Source organism: Argopecten irradians, chromosome 13 (assembly GCF_041381155.1).
Source record: "Argopecten irradians isolate NY chromosome 13, Ai_NY, whole genome shotgun sequence".
NCBI classification, from domain to species: domain Eukaryota; kingdom Metazoa; phylum Mollusca; class Bivalvia; order Pectinida; family Pectinidae; genus Argopecten; species Argopecten irradians.
In genome coordinates this window covers 6,957,023-6,977,737 of record NC_091146.1, presented here as the reverse complement: position 1 = coordinate 6,977,737, position 20,715 = coordinate 6,957,023, and the positions used below count along the sequence as shown (strand labels likewise).

The window sequence follows — 20,715 nt, the reverse complement described above, 5'->3', positions numbered from 1 at the left end:
CGATAGTCCGTAATAGCAACTCATGTAGTGGGTAGGGGGTACAGGGTAGAGGGTACAGGGTACAGGGTACAGGGTACAGGGTACAGGGTACAAGGTATGCAAGTATGACTCGGAATAAATTTACCGACTGCCATTGGTATGAAAGTAATTGAAAAATTGCTTTTATATCAAGTAATAAGATTCCTTCATAATCTATTGTAATTCACTCGAACATCTTAGGCGTCATAACCTGCGCATGCGCAAGCCGATAGTCCGTAATAGCAACTCATGTAGTGGGTAGGGGGTACAGGGTACAGGGTACAGGGTACAGGGTACAGGGTACAGGGTACAAGGTATGCAAGTATGACTCGGAATAAATTTACCGACTGCCATTGGTATGAAAGTAATTGAAAAAAATGCTTTTATATCAAGTAATAAGATTCCTTCATAATCTATTGTAATTCACTCGAACATCTAAGGCGTCATAACCCGCGCATGCGCAAGCCGATAGTCCGTAATAGCAACTCATGTAGTGGGTAGGGGGTACAGGGTAGAGGGTACAGGGTACAGGGTAGAGGGTACAGGGTACAGGGTACAGGGTACAGGGTACAGGGTACAAGGTATGCAAGTATGACTCGGAATAAATTTACCGACTGCCATTGGTATGAAAGTAATTGAAAAAATGCTTTTATATCAAGTAATAAGATTCCTTCATAATCTATTGTAATTCACTCGAACATCTAAGGCGTCATAACCCGCGCATGCGCAAGCCGATAGTCCGTAATAGCAACTCATGTAGTGGGTAGGGGGTACAGGGTAGAGGGTACAGGGTAGAGGGGTACAGGGTACAGGGTACAGGGTAGAAGGTACAGGGTACAGGGTACAGGGTACAGGGTACAAGGTATGCAAGTATGACTCGGAATAAATTTACCGACTGCCATTGGTATGAAAGTAATTGAAAAATTGCTTTTATATCAAGTAATAAGATTTCTTCATAATCTATTGTAATTCACTCGAACATCTAAGGCGTCATAACCCGCGCATGCGCAAGCCGATAGTCCGTAATAGCAACTCATGTAGTGGGTAGGGGGTACAGGGTAGAGGGTACAGGGTACAGGGTACAGGGTACAAGGTATGCAAGTATGACTCGGAATAAATTTACCGACTGCCATTGGTATGAAAGTAATTGAAAAATTGCTTTTATATCAAGTAATAAGATTTCTTCATAAATCTATTGTAATTCACTCGAACATCTAAGGCGTCATAACCCGCGCATGCGCAAGCCGATAGTCCGTAATAGCAACTCATGTAGTGGGTAGGGGGGTACAGGGTAGAGGGTACAGGGTACAGGGTACAGGGTACAGGGTACAAGGTATGCAAGTATGACTCGGAATAAATTTACCGACTGCCATTGGTATGAAAGTAATTGAAAAATTGCTTTTATATCAAGTAATAAGATTCCTTCATAATCTATTGTAATTCACTCGAACATCTAAGGCGTCATAACCCGCGCATGCGCAAGCCGATAGTCCGTAATAGCAACTCATGTAGTGGGTAGGGGGGTACAGGGTAGAGGGTACAGGGTACAGGGTAGAGGGTACAGGGTACAGGGTACAGGGTACTAGAATCAGTTACATGATTGACTGTATGATCGAATACATTCAGACTTGTTTTTACTGAAGGATTAAATGATAAGAAGTCTTTACGGAGTTTGAAGTATGCTCTCCGGGCTTTATTACAACATTCTGTTCTGGCTGCTGAAAAAGTGCCAGAAGCTGAAAAGATCAATCCTAAGTATTTATAAGTGTGGGCACATTCAATTGTATTATTCTGGAATGAAAAGGGTAATTTGATCAGACAACCCGACTGATTGAATACAACCTCTTTGGTTTTATTAAACATTCACATTAAAACACCAGTCTGTGCAGTATGAATTTAAAAGATCGAGTTTCTCCTGGAGGCCTGCAGCTGAGGCTGAATGGAGGACAACATCATCTGCGTACATCAGACAATCAAGAGGTGAAGACTGAAGGTAGACTGGATCTTGAGAGTCTTCCAAATATTTAGGTAGATCATTTAGAAATATTTTGAACAGGTTAAGACTCAAATTATCTCCCTGTCGGACACCTATTTTACAAGAGAAGGAGTCGGTGAAAATGTTGCCTACCTTACTCGTGACTTACTATTATACATCTTTTTAATTAGAGTGTAGAAATTGTTACTGAGACCGAGGTTCAGTATTTTTAATTTAAGTCCACTATGTACATGTATAACGTTGTCAAATGCTTTGCGAAAATCAACAAAACTTGCATAGATGTGTTGCTTGCTGACTTTACAGTATTCATATGGTCAGTTGTGTCATGGCCTTTTTTGTGAACCCTATTTCGCAGGGATTAATAGCGTTGTTTTCTTGTAGAAAATTGTCGAGTCTGTTGTGTAGATGGCTATTGAATAATTTCCCTTGGAAACTAGTAATGGTGATCCGTCTATAATTATTGGGGTCGGCGGTATCGTTTGATGTATAAATGGGCGTTATGTAGCCCTCGCACCAAGAGGGTGGATAAAAACCCGTTGATAGACAAGCATTAAATATTGCGTGGAGGCTAGGTAGCAACTGACTTTGGCCACACTTCAACATCTCATTTGATATCTTGTCAAGACCAGCAGATTTGCCAGATTTAAATTTCGAAATTGCGGAACTAATATGTTTAAGAAAACATCAGCTCAGAATCCTCTGTAACACACCTGTAACAACAATTCAGTCTCTCATGACCATATACAAATGTATAAACAAAGAACTGGAGATGACGTCTTATCGAATCCCCTGTATCCACATTTTGTAACGGAGTTGTACATTGTCTTTGGTGCCTTAAATACATAAAATATTGTGATCTTACATGACCCTGGCTGTTAATGGGACGTAGATACAATAAACCAAACCAAAACATCGGAACGTCATCCATTTATCCATTGTATACAGTGCCACTATAGAGACATTCCAAAATCAGACGACACCAAATATTCCCACATCATTCCCCACCATTACCTACCTCCGTGGTAAAATGACATTTAAATTTAGTAAAGAGTCTTATAATATGCATTGACCACCTAGACATTTTATACCAAGGTCATGTATTGTGAAGTAACATTCTTTAGTGTTTTGTTGATAGGTAACATTTTATGCGATTAACAGATTATAAGTCAATTAGTATTGCTAAAAATCAAATATTACTTAAAATTATTATATATAAAACATATTTTGAACAGTTTAAATATCCCTTTAATGACTTTTACGTTGCTAGTCGCATCAAGGATGTAGATGATGAGCACTTATAAATCATTGGTTATCCTTCACCCAAAGAATGCTCCTGTGTGACAAATAATCCAATGTTTTAAAAATGACAGTAAATCATCTTTAGGGTGTGTTGATATATTGAAGCTGGACATCAAGAAGGAATGTGTTATAGAACTGTATTTATTTCAGAAGACAGTCAAGGATTTTATTAGAAAACAGTCCCTGTTTGTAGTCCAGGCACTGAGAGCTGGTGTAAATGTGTATGCCTAGTCCAAGGTAGGGAATAACCAAATACAACAAAATATTTCAATATTTTCATTCTTTACTGTATAAATTACATAAATGGCATCAATATGAAAATATCACAATATATTGTTTACAATTGTGTTCCACATTTCATACATTGTATCCATGTTGTATGATTTTGTATCAGGTATATCTAACTTGCTGTTATAATCAAAACAAAAACAATTTTTTTTTTATCTTCAATGCTAAAATACATATTCCTTTAACATCATTGAGATCTAAAATTAAACATTATAACATATTTTTTAGATTCACAATCTTCACTTTAATTAATGAAATAATCTGGTCATAGTCACAAATACCAAATTCTCCAAAAACTAACTTCCCCATTCTAGAGCTTTCACGAACTCCTCCTCTGAAAATGACAGCATCTTGGCAGCTTCTATATGCATCTGAAAACAGGATTTTAAGATACAATTTAGATAGATAACAATTTCTGAAAGATTGTTGTAATTTATGATCAATTAGGATATCTTTATTTAAACATTAAGAGTGGGATGTCAATTTGATATGCCATAATCCATTTGTATCAATTATGTATTTAAGATCATGGATCACTTTTGCAAATGTCAACAAAAATGCACGACAAATACAATCTGATTAAAATACAGATCCTTATTATTACTACATTGATAAGAGGATCTGACAACTCCCATTAGGGGTCACGTTCTGGTGACCTTTGGCAATGGCCGATGAAATTGCTGCTGCCAGAATCTTGACTGGGGACAAAAAAGTTTGAAAAAACTGTCAGAATTATTTTCGTGTATACAGTCATCTTGCCCTCAGAGCACAACAAAGCTAAATGTATATTATATATATACTGGGGCAAAATAGAGTTATCAATTGAAATAACAATTAGATCTGAATTACACCTGGCAAAAAGGTCATTCGAACATGACCCATTATGGGATGTTGTCAGATCCTCTAATAAACGTAAAGGTTATGAGAATCTGTATTTTAATCAGATTGTGACCAATAATTTGAACACTTCATTTTAATACAGGCAATACCGCTAATTGAATGTCATAACAGTTTGCCACTCTAACGTTAGTAGCCGCTAAAATATTGAGATCTCCTTTAATCAACCTTCTGTAACTTGAAAACAAACTAATCTGAAGTGTGTGTTGGACCTAATCCATCCTTTGACTATACATTTAGGTACACTAAATTTGAATATTCATATTACCAAGTTTCACTGCTGTTGTGTCAACTTTGAGTTACTAAATTTCGTGATTCTTATATAAAAAAAAGTTTGCAAAGATTAACTTTGCCAGATTAAACAAGAGGCCCAGGGGCCTTAACGGTCACCTGATATTTGATATAAATTAGTTATGTAATTTACTAGCAAACTGCATGATGTCTTTTGTTCACGAAATAGGAACATACATCTAATAGGTCTACATACAAAGATTCATTAAGCTTGGTTCATATTTACTCACATTACTGTGTTTACAAGGTTCAATAATTATTGCAAAGGGAAATACCGCCGTAAATAAGCTTAAGTCAAATAAAGCATATTTTCAAACTTGTTCGAGATGTTTCCAATGTTAGTCTATACACAAAATTTTATTAAGCTCGAATCATATTTACTCAAGTTATCATATTCACAAGATTCAATAATTAAAATTGCAAAGGGCAATAACCCCTTAAGTTACGATCTAATCAGGTCTATTTTCGACTTGTATGATATTTTTCCAATATTACTCTAAATACAAAGTTTCATGAAGTTGAGTGCATATTTATTCTAGTTACAGTAGTCACAAGGTCCAATAATATTAATTAGTGCAAAGGGCAATTACTCCGTCTATTATTGTCAAATCAAGCTGATATTCAATCTCGTTCAAGATATTTCTAATGTACGTCTACATTCTACATACAAAATTTCATTAAGCTCGATTTATATTTACTGAAGTTAGCATGTTAACAAGTTTCAATAATTATTTAGGCATATCAGGTGGTTCAATTCTCATTGTTTTTTTTACGAGTCTTCCGTGTAAAAATATTATTTTTAATTACATGTATATCGGCTCTCATATCGATATTGAATGGGGAAAAAAAAAAGTTTCAATAATTATTATTGAAAAGGGCAATAACTCTGTAAATTTCAATCGAATCAGGTCGATTTTCCAACTTATCCAAGATCTATCCAATGTTAGTCTACAAAGTGTCATTATGCTCGTTGCATATCTCCTTAAGTTATCCTGTTCACAAGTGTCCAATAACCATTAACAAAAATTTATTTATCTCAAACAAATATTTTAGAGAAAATTGACAAAATCTCTATTTAGTGACAGTACAGCACAACAATAATTAAAAAAAAAAAACAAAGAAAAACACACGATGTAAAGAACTTACCTTTTGTCTTTTAAGTATATCAATGAGTTTGAGTTGTTTTTTAAAGCCGGCCATCAGTTCATTTTTCTGTTTCTCTAGTCGCTTGTTGACAGCTATCAATTGGTCAACCCTGTGCTTCTCCTGCTCTGAGGATTCCTGGGATACAGATATAACACATACAGTATATCACGTGATCATTTACAGTTAACAAACGACAACAAGAGCTGTTGGAGAACAGCAAAGCTCGCCTATTCAGAAGAAGTTGATGTTCCAGTATTTGCTATTTAAACATGGAAATATGACAAATTAACAGACTCAAAAACCCCCTAAAGGGCCCCAAATTGGTTGTATTATCACGTTCAGCATCCATACACATTAGGAAAATAAAATCATATACATTTATGATGACTTATGCTTAAACAATCGACGAAACAAAAACTTTCTAAAAAATTTAACGTGAAATGGGACGCCAACGTTGACGCCGACGCCGGGGTGACAACATTAGCTCCCCCTATTCTTCGAATAGGCAAGCTAAAAATGTCTGTATAATCAAGTGGTCATTATCCCGTCTTTTCATGTTACAGAGTTAGCTCCCTTGCGGGTAGGTATCCTTTGTGATGTCATTATTTTGTGGCACAATTCACATCGTTTTCTCCAAAAGGTATGACGTTACGCTCAAAAGCACATGCATGACATCACAGTCAGTACCTACTCGAAAGAGCAAATAACTCTGTAATTTACAAACACTGATCTAGAATATGGTAAAACATAATGATAATGAACAGCTTAGTGCCAATAAAACTTTACAGTAAACCTATCTAAAGGGACAAAAGTTTTATAGCCAAGTGGCCAAGTACATTAAAACAAAGTTATAACAATCCTCTTGGGACCAGTACAATTACTTCATTGTAAACATAATCAATTATGTACACATATTACAAACATGATAGGGACATTTAAGGGTAATGAAAAGTACTATGTCATTTTCTTGTTGTTAGTGTGCTCGTTATAAACGTGTTTTACCATACATTCAATATATACACATGTGATATAGTATTGAAATTGGTCATCTGGTACCCCTATTTGGGACTCCCCAAAAGTGGTCTTTATACAGAAGTATGACTGTCCCACATTTGACACTGGCTGTCTACTAACTATAACCATGCTTCAGCAATTCCAATTGAGCTGTAACTTTCATGTGAAACATTAACTGGTGATAACAGGCAGATTTTGACCTTAGAAATTGACCAAATGATCTTTTATATGTTTAATCTTGAACGATCTGTGCATACTTTCATAAAATATCCATGACTTAGAAAGATAAAACGATTTGGCTGTGACAGATTTACCTTAGATGATGATTTGGATCGTAAAAGTTGTTCCTTCTGTTTTTCGATTTCCTCTAAAGCTCGATTGAGGCGGACTTCTGTGGCAGACTGAGAGGATGACTGCTGTTTTTGTGTTCTCTTCATCTGTTCAAGCTCCTATAGAATTAACATTACAGCAAAATTTAAACTTCATAATCAAAAATGACCCTTTGTTTGAGGAGAAATTTGACCATTGATTTTACTGCCTGTAAAAACAGCTACCAGGTAATCAGAAGGTCAAACCCCTTTCAAAATCTAGAGATATAACTGTTATCCAAATCAATATGGATACAAAGACAAAAAACTCACATATTTATCAACAACTCATACAAACTGAACAACACCACTCTCAAACAGAGTGACCAGCAACTCAAATGGACCGACCAAAACTCACACATAGTGACCTACAACTCTTATCAATAACTCTCACAGACTGACCACAATCTGACACAGACTGAACAAAGTCTCACAAACTGAACAACTCTCACAGACAGACCAATACCTCACAGACTGACTCTCACAAAAGGACCCAAACCATCCACTCCCCTAGATTGACTATCCATTCTCCCAGACTGACTATCCACTCCCCAAGACTGACCACCCAATCCCCCAGACTGACTATACATTCCTCAAGACTGACCACCCACTCCCCTAGACTGACCACCCATTCCCCCAGACTGACCACCCACTCCCCCAGACTGACCACCCACTCCCCAAGACTGACCACCCAGTTACCCACACTGACCACCCAATCCCCAGATATGACTATCCACTCCCCCTGACTGACCACCCACTCCCCCAGACTGCCCACCCAATCCACTGGAGATATGACTATCCACTCCCCCAGACTGACTTCCCACTCCCCCAGACTGACCACCCACTCCCCCAGACTTCACCCACTCCTCCAGACTGACTTCCCACTCCCCCAGACTGACCACCCACTCCCCCAGACTGACCTCCCATTCCCCCAGACTGACCACCCACTCCTCCTGACTGATCACCCACTCCCCCAGACTGACCACCCACTCCCCCTGACTGACCACCCACTCCCCCTGACTGACCACCCCACTCCCCCTGACTGATCACACCCACTCCCCCCGACTGATCACCCACTCCCCCTGACTGACCACCCACTCCCCTGACTGATCACCCACTCCTCCAGACTGACATCCCACTCCCCCTGACTGACCACCCCACTCCCCCAGACTGACCACCCACTCCCCCTGACTGACCACCCACTCCCCCTGACTGATCACCCACTCCCCTAGACTGACCACCCACTCCCCCTGACTGATCACCCCCACTCCCCCTGACTGATCACCCACTCCCCAGACTGACCACCCACTCCCCCTGACTGACCACCCACTCCCCCCTGACTGATCACCCACTCCCCCAGACTGACCACCCATTCCCCCAGACTGACCACCCACTCCCCCAGACTGACCACCCACTCCCCCAGACTTCACCCACTCCTCCAGACTGACTTCCCACTCCCCCTGACTGATCACCCACTCCCCTTGACTGATCACCCACTCCCCCAGACTGACCTCCCACTCCCCCAGACTGACCACCCACTCCCTCTGACTGATCACCCACTCCCCCAGACTGACCACCCACTCCCCCAGACTGACCACCCAATCCCCCTGAACTGACCACCCACTCCCCCTGACTGATCACCCACTCTCCCTGACTGACCACCCACTCCCCCAGACTGACATCCCACTCCCCCGGACTGACCACCCACTCCCCTGACTGACCACCCACTCCCCCAGACTGATCACCCACTCTCCCAGACTGATCACCCACTCCCCCAGACTGACCACCCCACTCCCCCTGACTGATCACCCCCCCCTGACCCACTCCCCCAGACTGATCACCTACCCCCCTGACTGATCACCCGCTCCCCCAGACTGACCACCCACTCCCCCTGACTGACCACCCACTCCCCCAGACTGACCACCCACTCCTCAGACTGACTTCCACTCCCCCAGACTGACCACCCACTCCCCCTGACTGACCACCCACTCCCCCTGACTGATCACCCACTCCCCTGACTGACCACCCACTCCCCCTGACTGACACCCACTCCCCTGACTGACCACCCATCCCCCTGACTGACCACCCACTCCCCCAGACTGACCACCCACTCCCCCGGACTGACCACCCCACTGACCCCCAGGAACTGACCACCCACTCCCCTGACTGATCACCCACTCTCCCCAGACTGATCACCCCACTCCCCCTGACTGATGATCACCCGCACTCCCCAGACTGATCACCCACTCCCCCATGACTGATCACCCACTCCCCCAGACTGACCACCCACTCCCCCAGACTGACCACCCACTCCCCCAGACTGACCACCCACTCCCCAGACTGACTTCACCACTCCCCCAGACTGACCACCCACCCCCCTGACTGACACCCACTCCTCCCAGACTGACTTCCCACTCCTCCAGACTGACTTCCCACTCCCCCAGACTGACTTCCCACTCCCCCCCCACTGACCACCCACTCCCCTGACTGACCACCCACTCCCCTGACTGATCACCCACTCCCCGACTCCCCACTAACGACAAGACTGATACACTCGCCACTTTTCTCCCCCAAGATACCAACTGAGTCTGAGCAGTCCAGATATGTTGAGTTTTTGAAAGCGACCTCTGCCATTTTCTTTCTGTCCCTATCTGTGAACTGCTCATATTGTTGCGAAGGAGTCTCCTCCTTCGATCATCTTCTCAGTGCCTTGATCCGACTACTTAAATGATGTGTTGTGGTTCATCCGATAATAATAAAAGATTAAGCGTGGAAAATTCAAACATAGAAATCATGAAGCTGTGGCTACCTTGCGTATATTCTTGTTAAAACACATTTACAAAACATCCTAATATATACATTATACAAGGTTAGTTAAATTGAACATCAAAAAAAAATGGATGAAGAGAAAATTTTTAACTTTGTTTTCTTTGATATTCAATCTGAACAGCTCCATTAATTGTCAAAGGGGAAGGTTTTTTCAGAAATAATTGCGCTAAACAACACTAATTCCACCTGAGTGACCTCCAAATCTATAGTACCCACTTGGTGACAGTTACCTTTTTATTACACTCCTGTGCCAGTCGGTCTAGCTCCTCCTGCATCACACGTAACTTGGCTTTCAGAAATCTAATGGTTGCCTCTGTTTAAATCAAATCATATTTACAATGAGAAAACATCAGGTGTAATATGATAATACAGTCCATTCTATGGTGACAGATGATAAGCCTACACCACAGAAAAAAGGAACCAAGCGTTGCTCTTATATAATGTGGGTTTATATTATATTTATATGATCTTCTTTATGAGCTGGATTTCTCCATGAAGATGATCATATCAATGTCTTTATAGTCCATCATTTCAGTTTTCAATAATACAAATAAACACAAGACACATATTTTGTTTCTTTGATTCTCCATCTTGAATGATTATACATGTAAAAATATTTTAAAATAAGCTAGTATTTTTGTTGATGTAAGAAATCCAGAGTTTCTAACCATAAATCACAAAACCACAGCCTTGCTTAGGCACTAACAATGACATGGACCATCAATGATGATTTTTTGTAATGATAAAAGAGATGAGGTTACGTACCTGAGCCCATGTCTTCTGCAGCCTGTGGTATAATGTTATTTTGTAATGATAAAAAATGAGGTTATGTACCTGAGCCCATGTCTGCTGCAGCCTGTGGTATAATGTTATTTTGTAATGATAAAAGAGATGGGTTATGTACCTGAGCCATGTCTGCTGCAGCCTGTGGTATAATGTTATTTGTAATTAAAGAGATTTATGTACCTGAGCCATGTCTGCTGCAGCCTGTGGTTAAAGTAATGATAAAAGAGATGTTATGTACCTGAGCCCATGTCTGCTGCATAATGTTATTTTGTAATGATAAAAAGAGAGGTTTACCTGTGTCTGCTAGCCTGTGGTATAATGTTATTTTGTAATGATAAAAATGAGATGAGGTTAAAGATACCTGAGCCCATGTCTGCTGCAGCCTGTGGTATAATGTTATTTTGTAATGATAAAAGAGATGAGGTTATGTACCTGAGCCCATGTCTGCTGCAGCCTGTGGTATAATGTTATTTTGTAATGATAAAAGAGATGAGGTTATGTACCTGAGCCCATGTCTGCTGCAGCCTGTGGTATAATGTTATTTTGTAATGATAAAAGAGATGAGGTTATGTACCTGAGCCCATGTCTGCTGCAGCCTGTGGTATAATGTTATTTTGTAATGATAAAAGAGATGAGGTTACCTACCTGAGCCCATGTCTGCTGCAGCCTGTGGTATAATGTTATTTTGTAATGATAAAAGAGATGAGGTTACCTACCTGAGCCCATGTCTGCTGCAGCCTGTGGTATAATGTTATTTTGTAATGATAAAAGAGATGAGGTTATGTACCTGAGCCCATATCTGCTGCAGCCTGTGGTATAATATCATCGTCCTCATCGTTATCGCTGTCTGTGTCCAGCCTCTCCTCGATGTTTGAGATGGTGTTGAGGATGGACTGTTTAGAGAATTCCTTACACTCAGTGATAAAGGCCTCGTCAGGGATTGCCACATTGTCAGACACATTGGACTTAGCACTCCGGCCCCGGGATCTACAAATACAAACATAATACCATTTATCAAAGTTTATTTACATGTACTTCCATATGAAATGTATTGAGGATGAGAGAATTTGGGTAGGCATATACCATTCACTAAATATATTCATATCATTAGTTTTCAACAATTGCAAAACAGGTTACTAATCAGTTTTGATGGAATAGATGTGGAAGCATGCAGGTTCTGAACATGGGAAGGAACTGTGGATACTGCAAAACTTCCACTTGATCTGGCAAATGACCACTGTCATTTTCACTTCTGTGCTGGGAATAAAGTCCCTACCAGCTAGGTTAAAGGTAAATGTAACATTACACCAATCACCAAAGACCTAAATACACACAGGTAATAAAGAATCCCTCTCTTACAGCCAACAGTCCAACTATACCTGTTTATTTTATCGTGAGTCTATTAATCATACATTATGTATATTTGATGGTTATTCATATCCTAAAAACATTCCCATTTATCTACAATAGTTTGGTCTCCATTAGATTGCACTGAAATCTCACTGCCATATATTGCTTGAATAACAAGTTTGTGTCCAATAACGACATCTGGTCGGGAACCAAGACCCAAATTACCATACAGGAAGGGAACTAACAAAATAAATGAATATTTCAACACTTAATCAATCCTACCTTGCTGAACCTGTTTTCTTTGTTTTTGACTGTGGTCTACTTTGTGTGCTTGAATTTGGTCTGCTTTGATTGGCTGATGTCGGTCTGCTCTGATTGGCTGATGTTGGTCTATTCTGACTTGTTGATGTCGAGGAGCGATTCTGGTTGATCAGTTTAGAAGTCGGTCTTGATTGAGGCTAAAATAATACAATATAATAACACTATATCATCTCAATCTGATTAAAATACAGATTCTTATACTTGTTTAGGATCTCAATGACAACATGCCATTTGGGTCACATTATGACCTTTTAAACTGACCAATCAATTACTACCTCAAAATTTCTTGCCAGGATGAAATCATTTGCAAGAGCTTTCAGAATAATTCTCAAATATGTAGTCATTTTGTCTATACTGGGATAAAATGTTGTTTTCATCTGATGTAGCTAGGTGAAGAACACACGTTTGAATTGATTTACAGAGAGTATAAAGGTAATTAGAATGTGATCCCTTTTGGAATGTTATCGAATCCTTTATGAGACCAAGTGAAGTAAGAATCAGTATTTTAATCAAATGGATAAAACCAGTTACATAGTCATGAACATATCAATCATCTGACATCAAATATAGAAACTCTAACTTAAATTTGCTGTTTGTAAGGAGATTCATTTGGATTATTGTAATATCCATAAAAGGTAATTTCCCAGTTTCTAGAAATATTTTAATCAGAAATCAATTTATATCCATATCACAGTGATCATGACCATTTGCAATATAACAAGAGTGATTGATTGTTAACTCATTTCAGTATTAATGTTACTATTTTTTAACTTCATCGGGTTATGAAAGAAATTTTGTTTGCAAACTGTGTGAATCCGTGTTGCCGATTCTCACAAAAGTTTGCAAACACAATTTCTTTTATAACCCGATGAAGTTAAAAAATAGTTACATCAATGCTTATAATTAATTTTCAGACTACTTGATAAAATAAAATATGTTTAAATGTACGATTCCATTGATTTTCCAATGGATTATTTTTTCTAAATCAATACTGCAACATTGACATCTCTATTGTGACGACATAACTACGTCAGATTTTCGCACCATTCCCAAAGTTTTTCTTCATAGCATATGAAGAAAAAGAAATCTGCCAATCTGAGGATTGGATTTGATATGAAAACAAATAAAAATTCATTATTCACCCCTGAAGACACATTTGAGATCTTCTAGTTCAAAAGATAGAGCAGTTCATTAACATGAATTATCAGGGGTGAATACATAAAACATACATGTTTACACAATCCAATACTACTGTAATCATATAAAGAAACCTTACTGTTGGTGATGGCCCGTCATCCATTTCTTCATCATAGTCACTATAAAAACAAGGGGAAGTAACTCATTACATGATTGACTCTCAAAATATGTAAGAAATATCTCACACAATATTTGTGCTTCATTTCCTGCAAAGAACTGCCATTGTTTTATCTGATAATTACACATGATGCATTAGATACCAAGATAAGGTAGAATATCAGACTTTAACTGTACAACACCAAGTTATTGTTTAGAATAAGTTATCATAACTAAGTTTTTAATTTATCATAACTAAGTTTTTAATTTATCATAGCTAACTTTTTAATTTATCATAAGTAATCTTTTAATTCATCATAACTAATTTTAAAATTTATCATAACTTACTTTTTGACATAATGATTTATCAATAGGACATGACAAAATCATGAACTGAGCATTGTCTGTTTGTCCTGATAACGAACTCTGCCTATTTCAACTGTGTTTTTTATTTTGTGTTGGAGGGGAACCACAATAAATATATACAGTGGAATCTAACTATACAGACGTTGGTAAAGTCAGTGGTCAGTAAAGTCAGGTTTCACTGTAACAGATTATGTATTCAGAAACTTGCAGACAAGTTAGGTGCATAAATCAATTAAAAGTACCAATAGAAGTTAACTAAAATTCACAATATATACATGTTAATACATTACTGTTACATAAATGGATTTTCATCTTATGATACAAAGCTATCAAACAGTGTGTCTCACTCTAAGAAATCCTCGGTGTTAATGTTGTCCAGTAAGCTGGGCTGGGAAAACACTGCATCCTGCTCTTTCTGAAGATAAGAAAAGAATCCATGGTAAAAGTTTAAGTATATCATTTTCTATCCAACATGTAGAAATGTTGTAACATTCTCTAATGAAACATTAAAATTTTGTCTTTAAGTTTGAACTTTTTTCAATTTCTGATACCAAAGTTGTAGATTCACATAAACAGTCTGTACAAAGTATTTCAACAGCAACAGGACAAGTTCATTTGTGTGTAACAATGGGATTAAATCAGATCATTTTGATTTGATTGTTAGTTTGTTTTTGTTTTAAGTCCTAAATTTATTTTAAATGCCAGGGTCATTCAAGGACGTGAGAGGCTTAAGTAGAAGGAAAGCTGGAGAACTTGCTGAAAAACCTGTAGTCAGTATGTGGCAAATACACCACATGGGATTCAAATTTATGATCCAACATTGGAGGTCTACTGTCGATATCTCAGGATCTCTAGACAATTACATTTAATATTGATATTTTATTAATATCATTAATATTGCTGCCCCATTTTTAAGTTATTGTTCAGATTTTTTTACATTGAAAACAATATTATCTTTATGACATTTTTGATATTTTTAGAATTTTTATAGAGTGATTCCTTACCAGGACTTCCTCTGCTTCTCTGACAAGGTTGGCTGTTTTGGCCTCCAACTCAGCATTTAGTCTCCTAAAAAATAAAACAAAATTGATTTTTACTTTAAAGTCTTTTTTTTAATTCTACACATTTCCTGCTGTTCCAGAGATTATGTGTGAAATAAAAGAAAGTAAAAGCAATACAGAATTATCCAAAATTAAAACATTGCACCAATTAAAATCAACCTGTAAATCAGAGTTTTATCTAAACAAATGCCTCTAGAAATGTAAATCTGATGCATAGCAGCAATACAGTATAAAAACAGATATACCAAGGGGATAACTTTATCATATTATTTCACTTTATCTGACTTTCCATGTGAAATATTGGATGTCTTTTGTAGAAATCACTTTTAATAAGATAAACCTTTGTAACAGTCAAAAGGAGCCATGGGCAATTTGATTTTTAAGTAAGACCAAAATCATAACTCAACCCAAATGAATGGCAATGAAAGATTCTAATATACCACCAAAAAATACCCCCCCCCCATGCAGAGAAGAGAAATGAAGGTCAAAAGTGGTGATGGTGGTGTGGTGTGGGTGAGGTGTTATTTGCAGAATACACCATTCCATTTACATGTAGGGCGCCATCTTGGATATTTTATAGTCTGCCATTTATAAAAGTCTATGTAATGGTACAGCAAAATGTGAAAAATATGTAGGAGTCTTGTTTGTAAGACAAGTCCCCTAATTCTGAAAATTCATAAACTTAGGTAGGGGGTCTTATTTGCGGAAGGGGTCATATTTACGACAATTTAGGGTCTTATTTGCTGTGAAGAACAGTAGTATGTGATCCCAAGTCTACAGCGTAATTATTAAAACTACCAAACAACAGATAGACTTACTTGTACTCCTCCTCCTTGCTCAGTATACTGGACGTGTTCCCACCTGATGTTAGGTTGGTGTTCTTCACACCGCTGGCTGATCTTCTCCCAGACTTTGACTGCAAGTGAAAATTGTGTATATCATATAAGGAACAGGCATAAATCACACCATTTCAAGGCATAATGAACATCCCAGTACAAAGGAAATCTAAATTAATGTAGTGGAATATTTCACTGTGTTGATCATTGATGGCCAGGCAACTAAGTTGGTAGAGCATTCGGCCAGTGTTCAGTGGTCCCTCAGATTCAAACCTCAGTCGATAACTAGCCAGTACATTTTCTCATCTAATAGCTGTTAAAATTTGTTGAGCTAGCCAACCCACGTTTAAGTATTTTGAGTATACTTAGCAGGGCCAGGGATATGCAAACTTTTGAATTGTTATGTCTTTGGGGGAGATGACTTTTAGTTGGGAAAGGAGGGAGGAATGTAGCAGGATTAGACTGATGTAGCAGAATTAGACTGATGTAGCAGAATTAGACTGATGTAGCAGAATTAGACTGATGTAGCAGAATTAGACTGATGTAGCAGGATTAGACTGATGTAGCAGGATTAGACTGATGTAGCAGAATTAGACTGATGTAGCAGAATTAGACTGATGTAGCAGGATTAGACTGATGTAGCAGAATTAGACTGATGTAGCAGAATTAGACTGATGTAGCAGAATTAGACTGATGTAGCAGAATTAGACTGATGTAGCAGAATTAGACTGATGTAGCAGAATTAGACTGATGTAGCAGAATTAGACTGATGTAGCAGGATTAGACTGATGTAGCAGGATTAGACTGATGTAGCAGGATTAGACTGATGTAGCAGGATTAGACTGATGTAGCAGGATTAGACTGATGTAGCAGGATTAGACTGATGTAGCAGAATTAGACTGATGTAGCAGAATTAGACTGATGTAGCAGGATTAGACTGATGTAGCAGAATTAGACTGATGTAGCAGGATTAGACTGATGTAGCAGGATTAGACTGATGTAGCAGAATTAGACTGATGTAGCAGGATTAGACTGATGTAGCAGGATTAGACTGATGTAGCAGAATTAGACTGATGTAGCAGGATTAGACTGAATCAATTAGACTGATGTAGCAGGATTAGACTGATGTAGCAGGATTAGACTGATGTAGCAGGATTAGACTGATGTAGCAGAATTAGACTGATGTAGCAGGATTAGACTGATGTAGCAGGATTGATGTACTGATATGATGTAGCAGAATTAGACTGATGTAGCAGGATTAGACTGATGTAGCAGGATTAGACTGATGTAGCAGAATTAGACTGATGTAGCAGGATTAGACTGATGTAGCAGGATTAGACTGATGTAGCAGGATTAGACTGATGTAGCAGAATTAGACTGATGTAGCAGGATTAGACTGATGTAGCAGGATTAGACTGATGTAGCAGGATTAGACTGATGTAGCAGAATTAGACTGATGTAGCAGGATTAGACTGATGTAGCAGGATTAGACTGATGTAGCAGATTAGACTGAGTAGCAGGATTAGACTGATGTAGCAGGATTAGACTGATGTAGCAGGATTAGACTGATGTAGCAGAATTAGACTGATGTAGCAGATTAGACTGATGTAGCAGAATAAGACTGATGTAGCAGGATTAGACTGATGTATCAGGATTAGACTGAATCAATCATGAGTGACTAGGCAGCTCAGCATGTTACTCCCAGTATTATTTGTCTCAACTTCACTAGCCAATAGCAATGGTACATTAGTCTACGATACCAACCCTTGGCATATGTCGTGTCAAAATTGAAGTTCTCGCTTTCAAATTCTGATCGGATGCAACTAGCTATATATAGGTTTAGGCGACCAATGAAAACACAGTTTTTATATGTCAACAAAACTAAATCGAAGTAATAGTTGTGACCTACATTTGTAAATTGAAGTGTACTATGACTGTCAACAACAACTCCTAGCAGAGGCATATATTTACTATTTAGTCAATTATTAAATTCTAGACCCGCACTAAATGAAGTACTGGGATACGCTGCTCTTCAAATAGATTGGGAAAGTAAATATGTGCGTCGTTTCTGTTTCTCAAAGTTAAAGTTATATGTGCTGTAACTGGGCGATAATTTTGATATGCTATTTTTTCATCATAAATTTATTTAAAACCATAAGGTTTGATGAATAAAGCAGTAAAAACCATTCAAATGGCTTCAGATGACTTATAAACGTTAGTTATAACACAGAAATTTTGTACTGAAAAAAATTGTTGTTTTTATGGCTTAAATATGTTTAAACGAAAACATACCTGCAGAAGTCACTTTATAATTACTAAAAACATTGTAAAAATGTGTAATGAAATTGAAGACCACAATTTGGCTTCATGGTCTCACCGTATGTACTCATTTCACTTCACTATTGATGTAAATAAATGATTTTGGCAGTATTGCCAAAAATCATTTTCAGCTCTTATTTGTACATGTAAAATTAAAACCTATGCATTGAAAGTACTGTAAAGCTCATCTTGATTCGTGAGTATGAAAAATACGGCACATATAACTTTGAATTAAATTATGCAAAGATCTTCTGACCAAATTGGACACTGATGCATGAAACACAAAAAACCAATGTTTGAACTGACAAACATGTTAAGGATGTACTCCTCTGTGAAGTCAAAATTTTCTTGTATTTAACTTTTTTTCTCATATAGATTTTTGGAAATAGGAATTCATATCATAAAAGAAAATGGAAGAAAAAACATATGTCCGTGTGCTCGTTTTTGAGCTATTGTCACTCAACGATACCTAGTTGACAAAATATTGGATTTTATGGGAATTTTGTTGTTTTGACCAACTACACAAGAGATTAAAGCCATAATTTCCTAATGAGGTGTTTGATATGCATGGTTGTTTGTAGAATTTATTTTCCATTACACTTAGTCTTCATTAAACATATACCTGTTTTGATTAATAAGACTAATATTTTTCCTCAGAATAGCAATATATGTTACCCCTACCCCTTAATTTTGAGCTACAAAATGCACCATTTTCTGCTATTTTTGCCAAATTTAACCCTTCAGAAAAAGTTCTGGTATTAAACTTTTGTTAATATATTGCACATCAACAGGGAAAGGGTTGTTCTTTCTAAATCAGGCAGAAAAATGGGGGGTCTGTGTGCTTACTTTTTTGCCCCATTTGAATATTTGTTATTTTTCAGTATTTTAGAGTAAAAAATAAAAGTACTAAAATTTCCATTAACTGTTCAAATAAAGTGACAAAAGTGTATCATTTAATTTCAATTCACACATTAATGCTCAAAATTTTGATTACCGCAAACCCAGTAAAGATTTAAAGCAAAAATTAGCTCGATACAGCTAAAAATACTGGCACACTGACAGTGATGATTTAAGTAAAAACAAATTTCAGAAAAAAAATGATAAAATTGTGGCTCTACTCAAAGCGAAAAAAGACACAATTTCCAAATGGCCGCCAAATGGGCCATTTCTTAAAATCCACGTATAAAAAAATCTACTAAAGATAGAAATGTAATTTCATAACAAAATTTGCAACTGGCAACTTGCTATAGATATTGATAGATTTTATTTGAATCTCATAACTTCTTTGATCTATGTCGAAACGAGGCTTCAACGGGACTGAATCATCAGAAGAAATTATACAACATTAATTTTTGGTATTTTGAATTTTGTGTAGCAAACCAAATGTGCGTTTCAATGGGCGTGGCATTTTTCAATCCATACAACAATAATATGAGCTGTTTAATTGGTTACTTATTATGTAAATGGAAGGGGTGCAACTGTGTTGAGGCTCTGTGCGGAAACTAAACTGTCGGTATCGTAGACTAATTACCCTTGGCTAGCAAAGTTATATTCGGCTAGTTAGGAAGTCCCAAGTTGAAATCCCAGTCTGACTGCTACATTTTCTCCTCCCCTGTTACATTACAGTATACTACACATGCCTCGTCAAGTCATCATCAGCCCATTTCATGTTTATTTTAAGCAATAATCATAATGAACATTCCAGTAATCTAAATTACAGAGAAGTCAATCTTATATGTTAATAATAGCCAATTCTAAAGGGAGATGAAATATAATGGCTTCAAACTTACCAACAGACCAAATTCAGGACCATCCCTATTTATTTATACACCTCCTCCCCCTTATTTTTTTTGAGTTGAGGGGGGGGGGTCTTCGTTCAATCAAAATGCGTTTAGAAAATGGTCATTCAATTTAGAAAATGGTCATTCAATACCACAACAACACAACATCATGTAAACGTCTATTATTGTAACTTACGGAACTAAGTCGACCTGAATCGGCCATCACTGATAGGTGTGTAGGGCCAAAATCTTTTCTTCGGAAAATATTGAATGAGTCTACACAGTGGTTGCGATCGTAAACAATGTATGTCGTAAAATCGAAAAAATATTTTTTGTCGTATATACCTACAATAATTAATTTAAATCTATAAAGTATAAAATTATGATATATTAGGTATATAATTAATATATTCGTTCAATTAGACTTAAATACACTGTTCGTTATATCGATCATGA

General features: G+C 37.8%; 1 protein-coding gene across 1 annotated transcript; it reads right to left on the bottom strand.

Annotated features, from left to right (window-relative positions):
* Positions 1-3,587: 3,587 nt before the first annotated feature.
* LOC138306628 (testis-expressed protein 9-like) lies at positions 3,588-20,578 on the bottom strand. The gene is made up of 13 exons (XM_069247067.1): positions 20,456-20,578; positions 16,142-16,239; positions 15,267-15,330; positions 14,610-14,677; positions 13,880-13,919; positions 12,565-12,740; positions 11,720-11,919; positions 10,377-10,459; positions 8,726-9,054; positions 8,182-8,419; positions 7,264-7,398; positions 5,936-6,070; positions 3,588-3,972 (listed from the first exon to the last, which is right to left on the bottom strand). The coding sequence occupies exons 1-13, from the start codon at positions 20,480-20,482 to the stop codon at positions 3,898-3,900; spliced, it is 1,668 nt and encodes a 555-aa protein (XP_069103168.1). The 5' UTR covers positions 20,483-20,578; the 3' UTR covers positions 3,588-3,897.
* Positions 20,579-20,715: the final 137 nt, after the last annotated feature.

What these genes read in the sequence shown, in the direction of transcription:
- LOC138306628 (XM_069247067.1), bottom strand. Translation starts at nt 20,482, where the DNA reads ATGGCCGATTCAGGTCGACTTAGTTCC. An exon ending in ATGACGGGCCATCACCAACA is followed by an intron (nt 12,741 to 13,879) that starts GTAAGGTTTCTT and finishes GTATTATTTTAG; the next exon opens with CCTCAATCAAGACCGACTTC. An exon ending in GATCCAAATCATCATCTAAG is followed by an intron (nt 6,071 to 7,263) that starts GTAAATCTGTCA and finishes TCTGTATCCCAG; the next exon opens with GAATCCTCAGAGCAGGAGAA.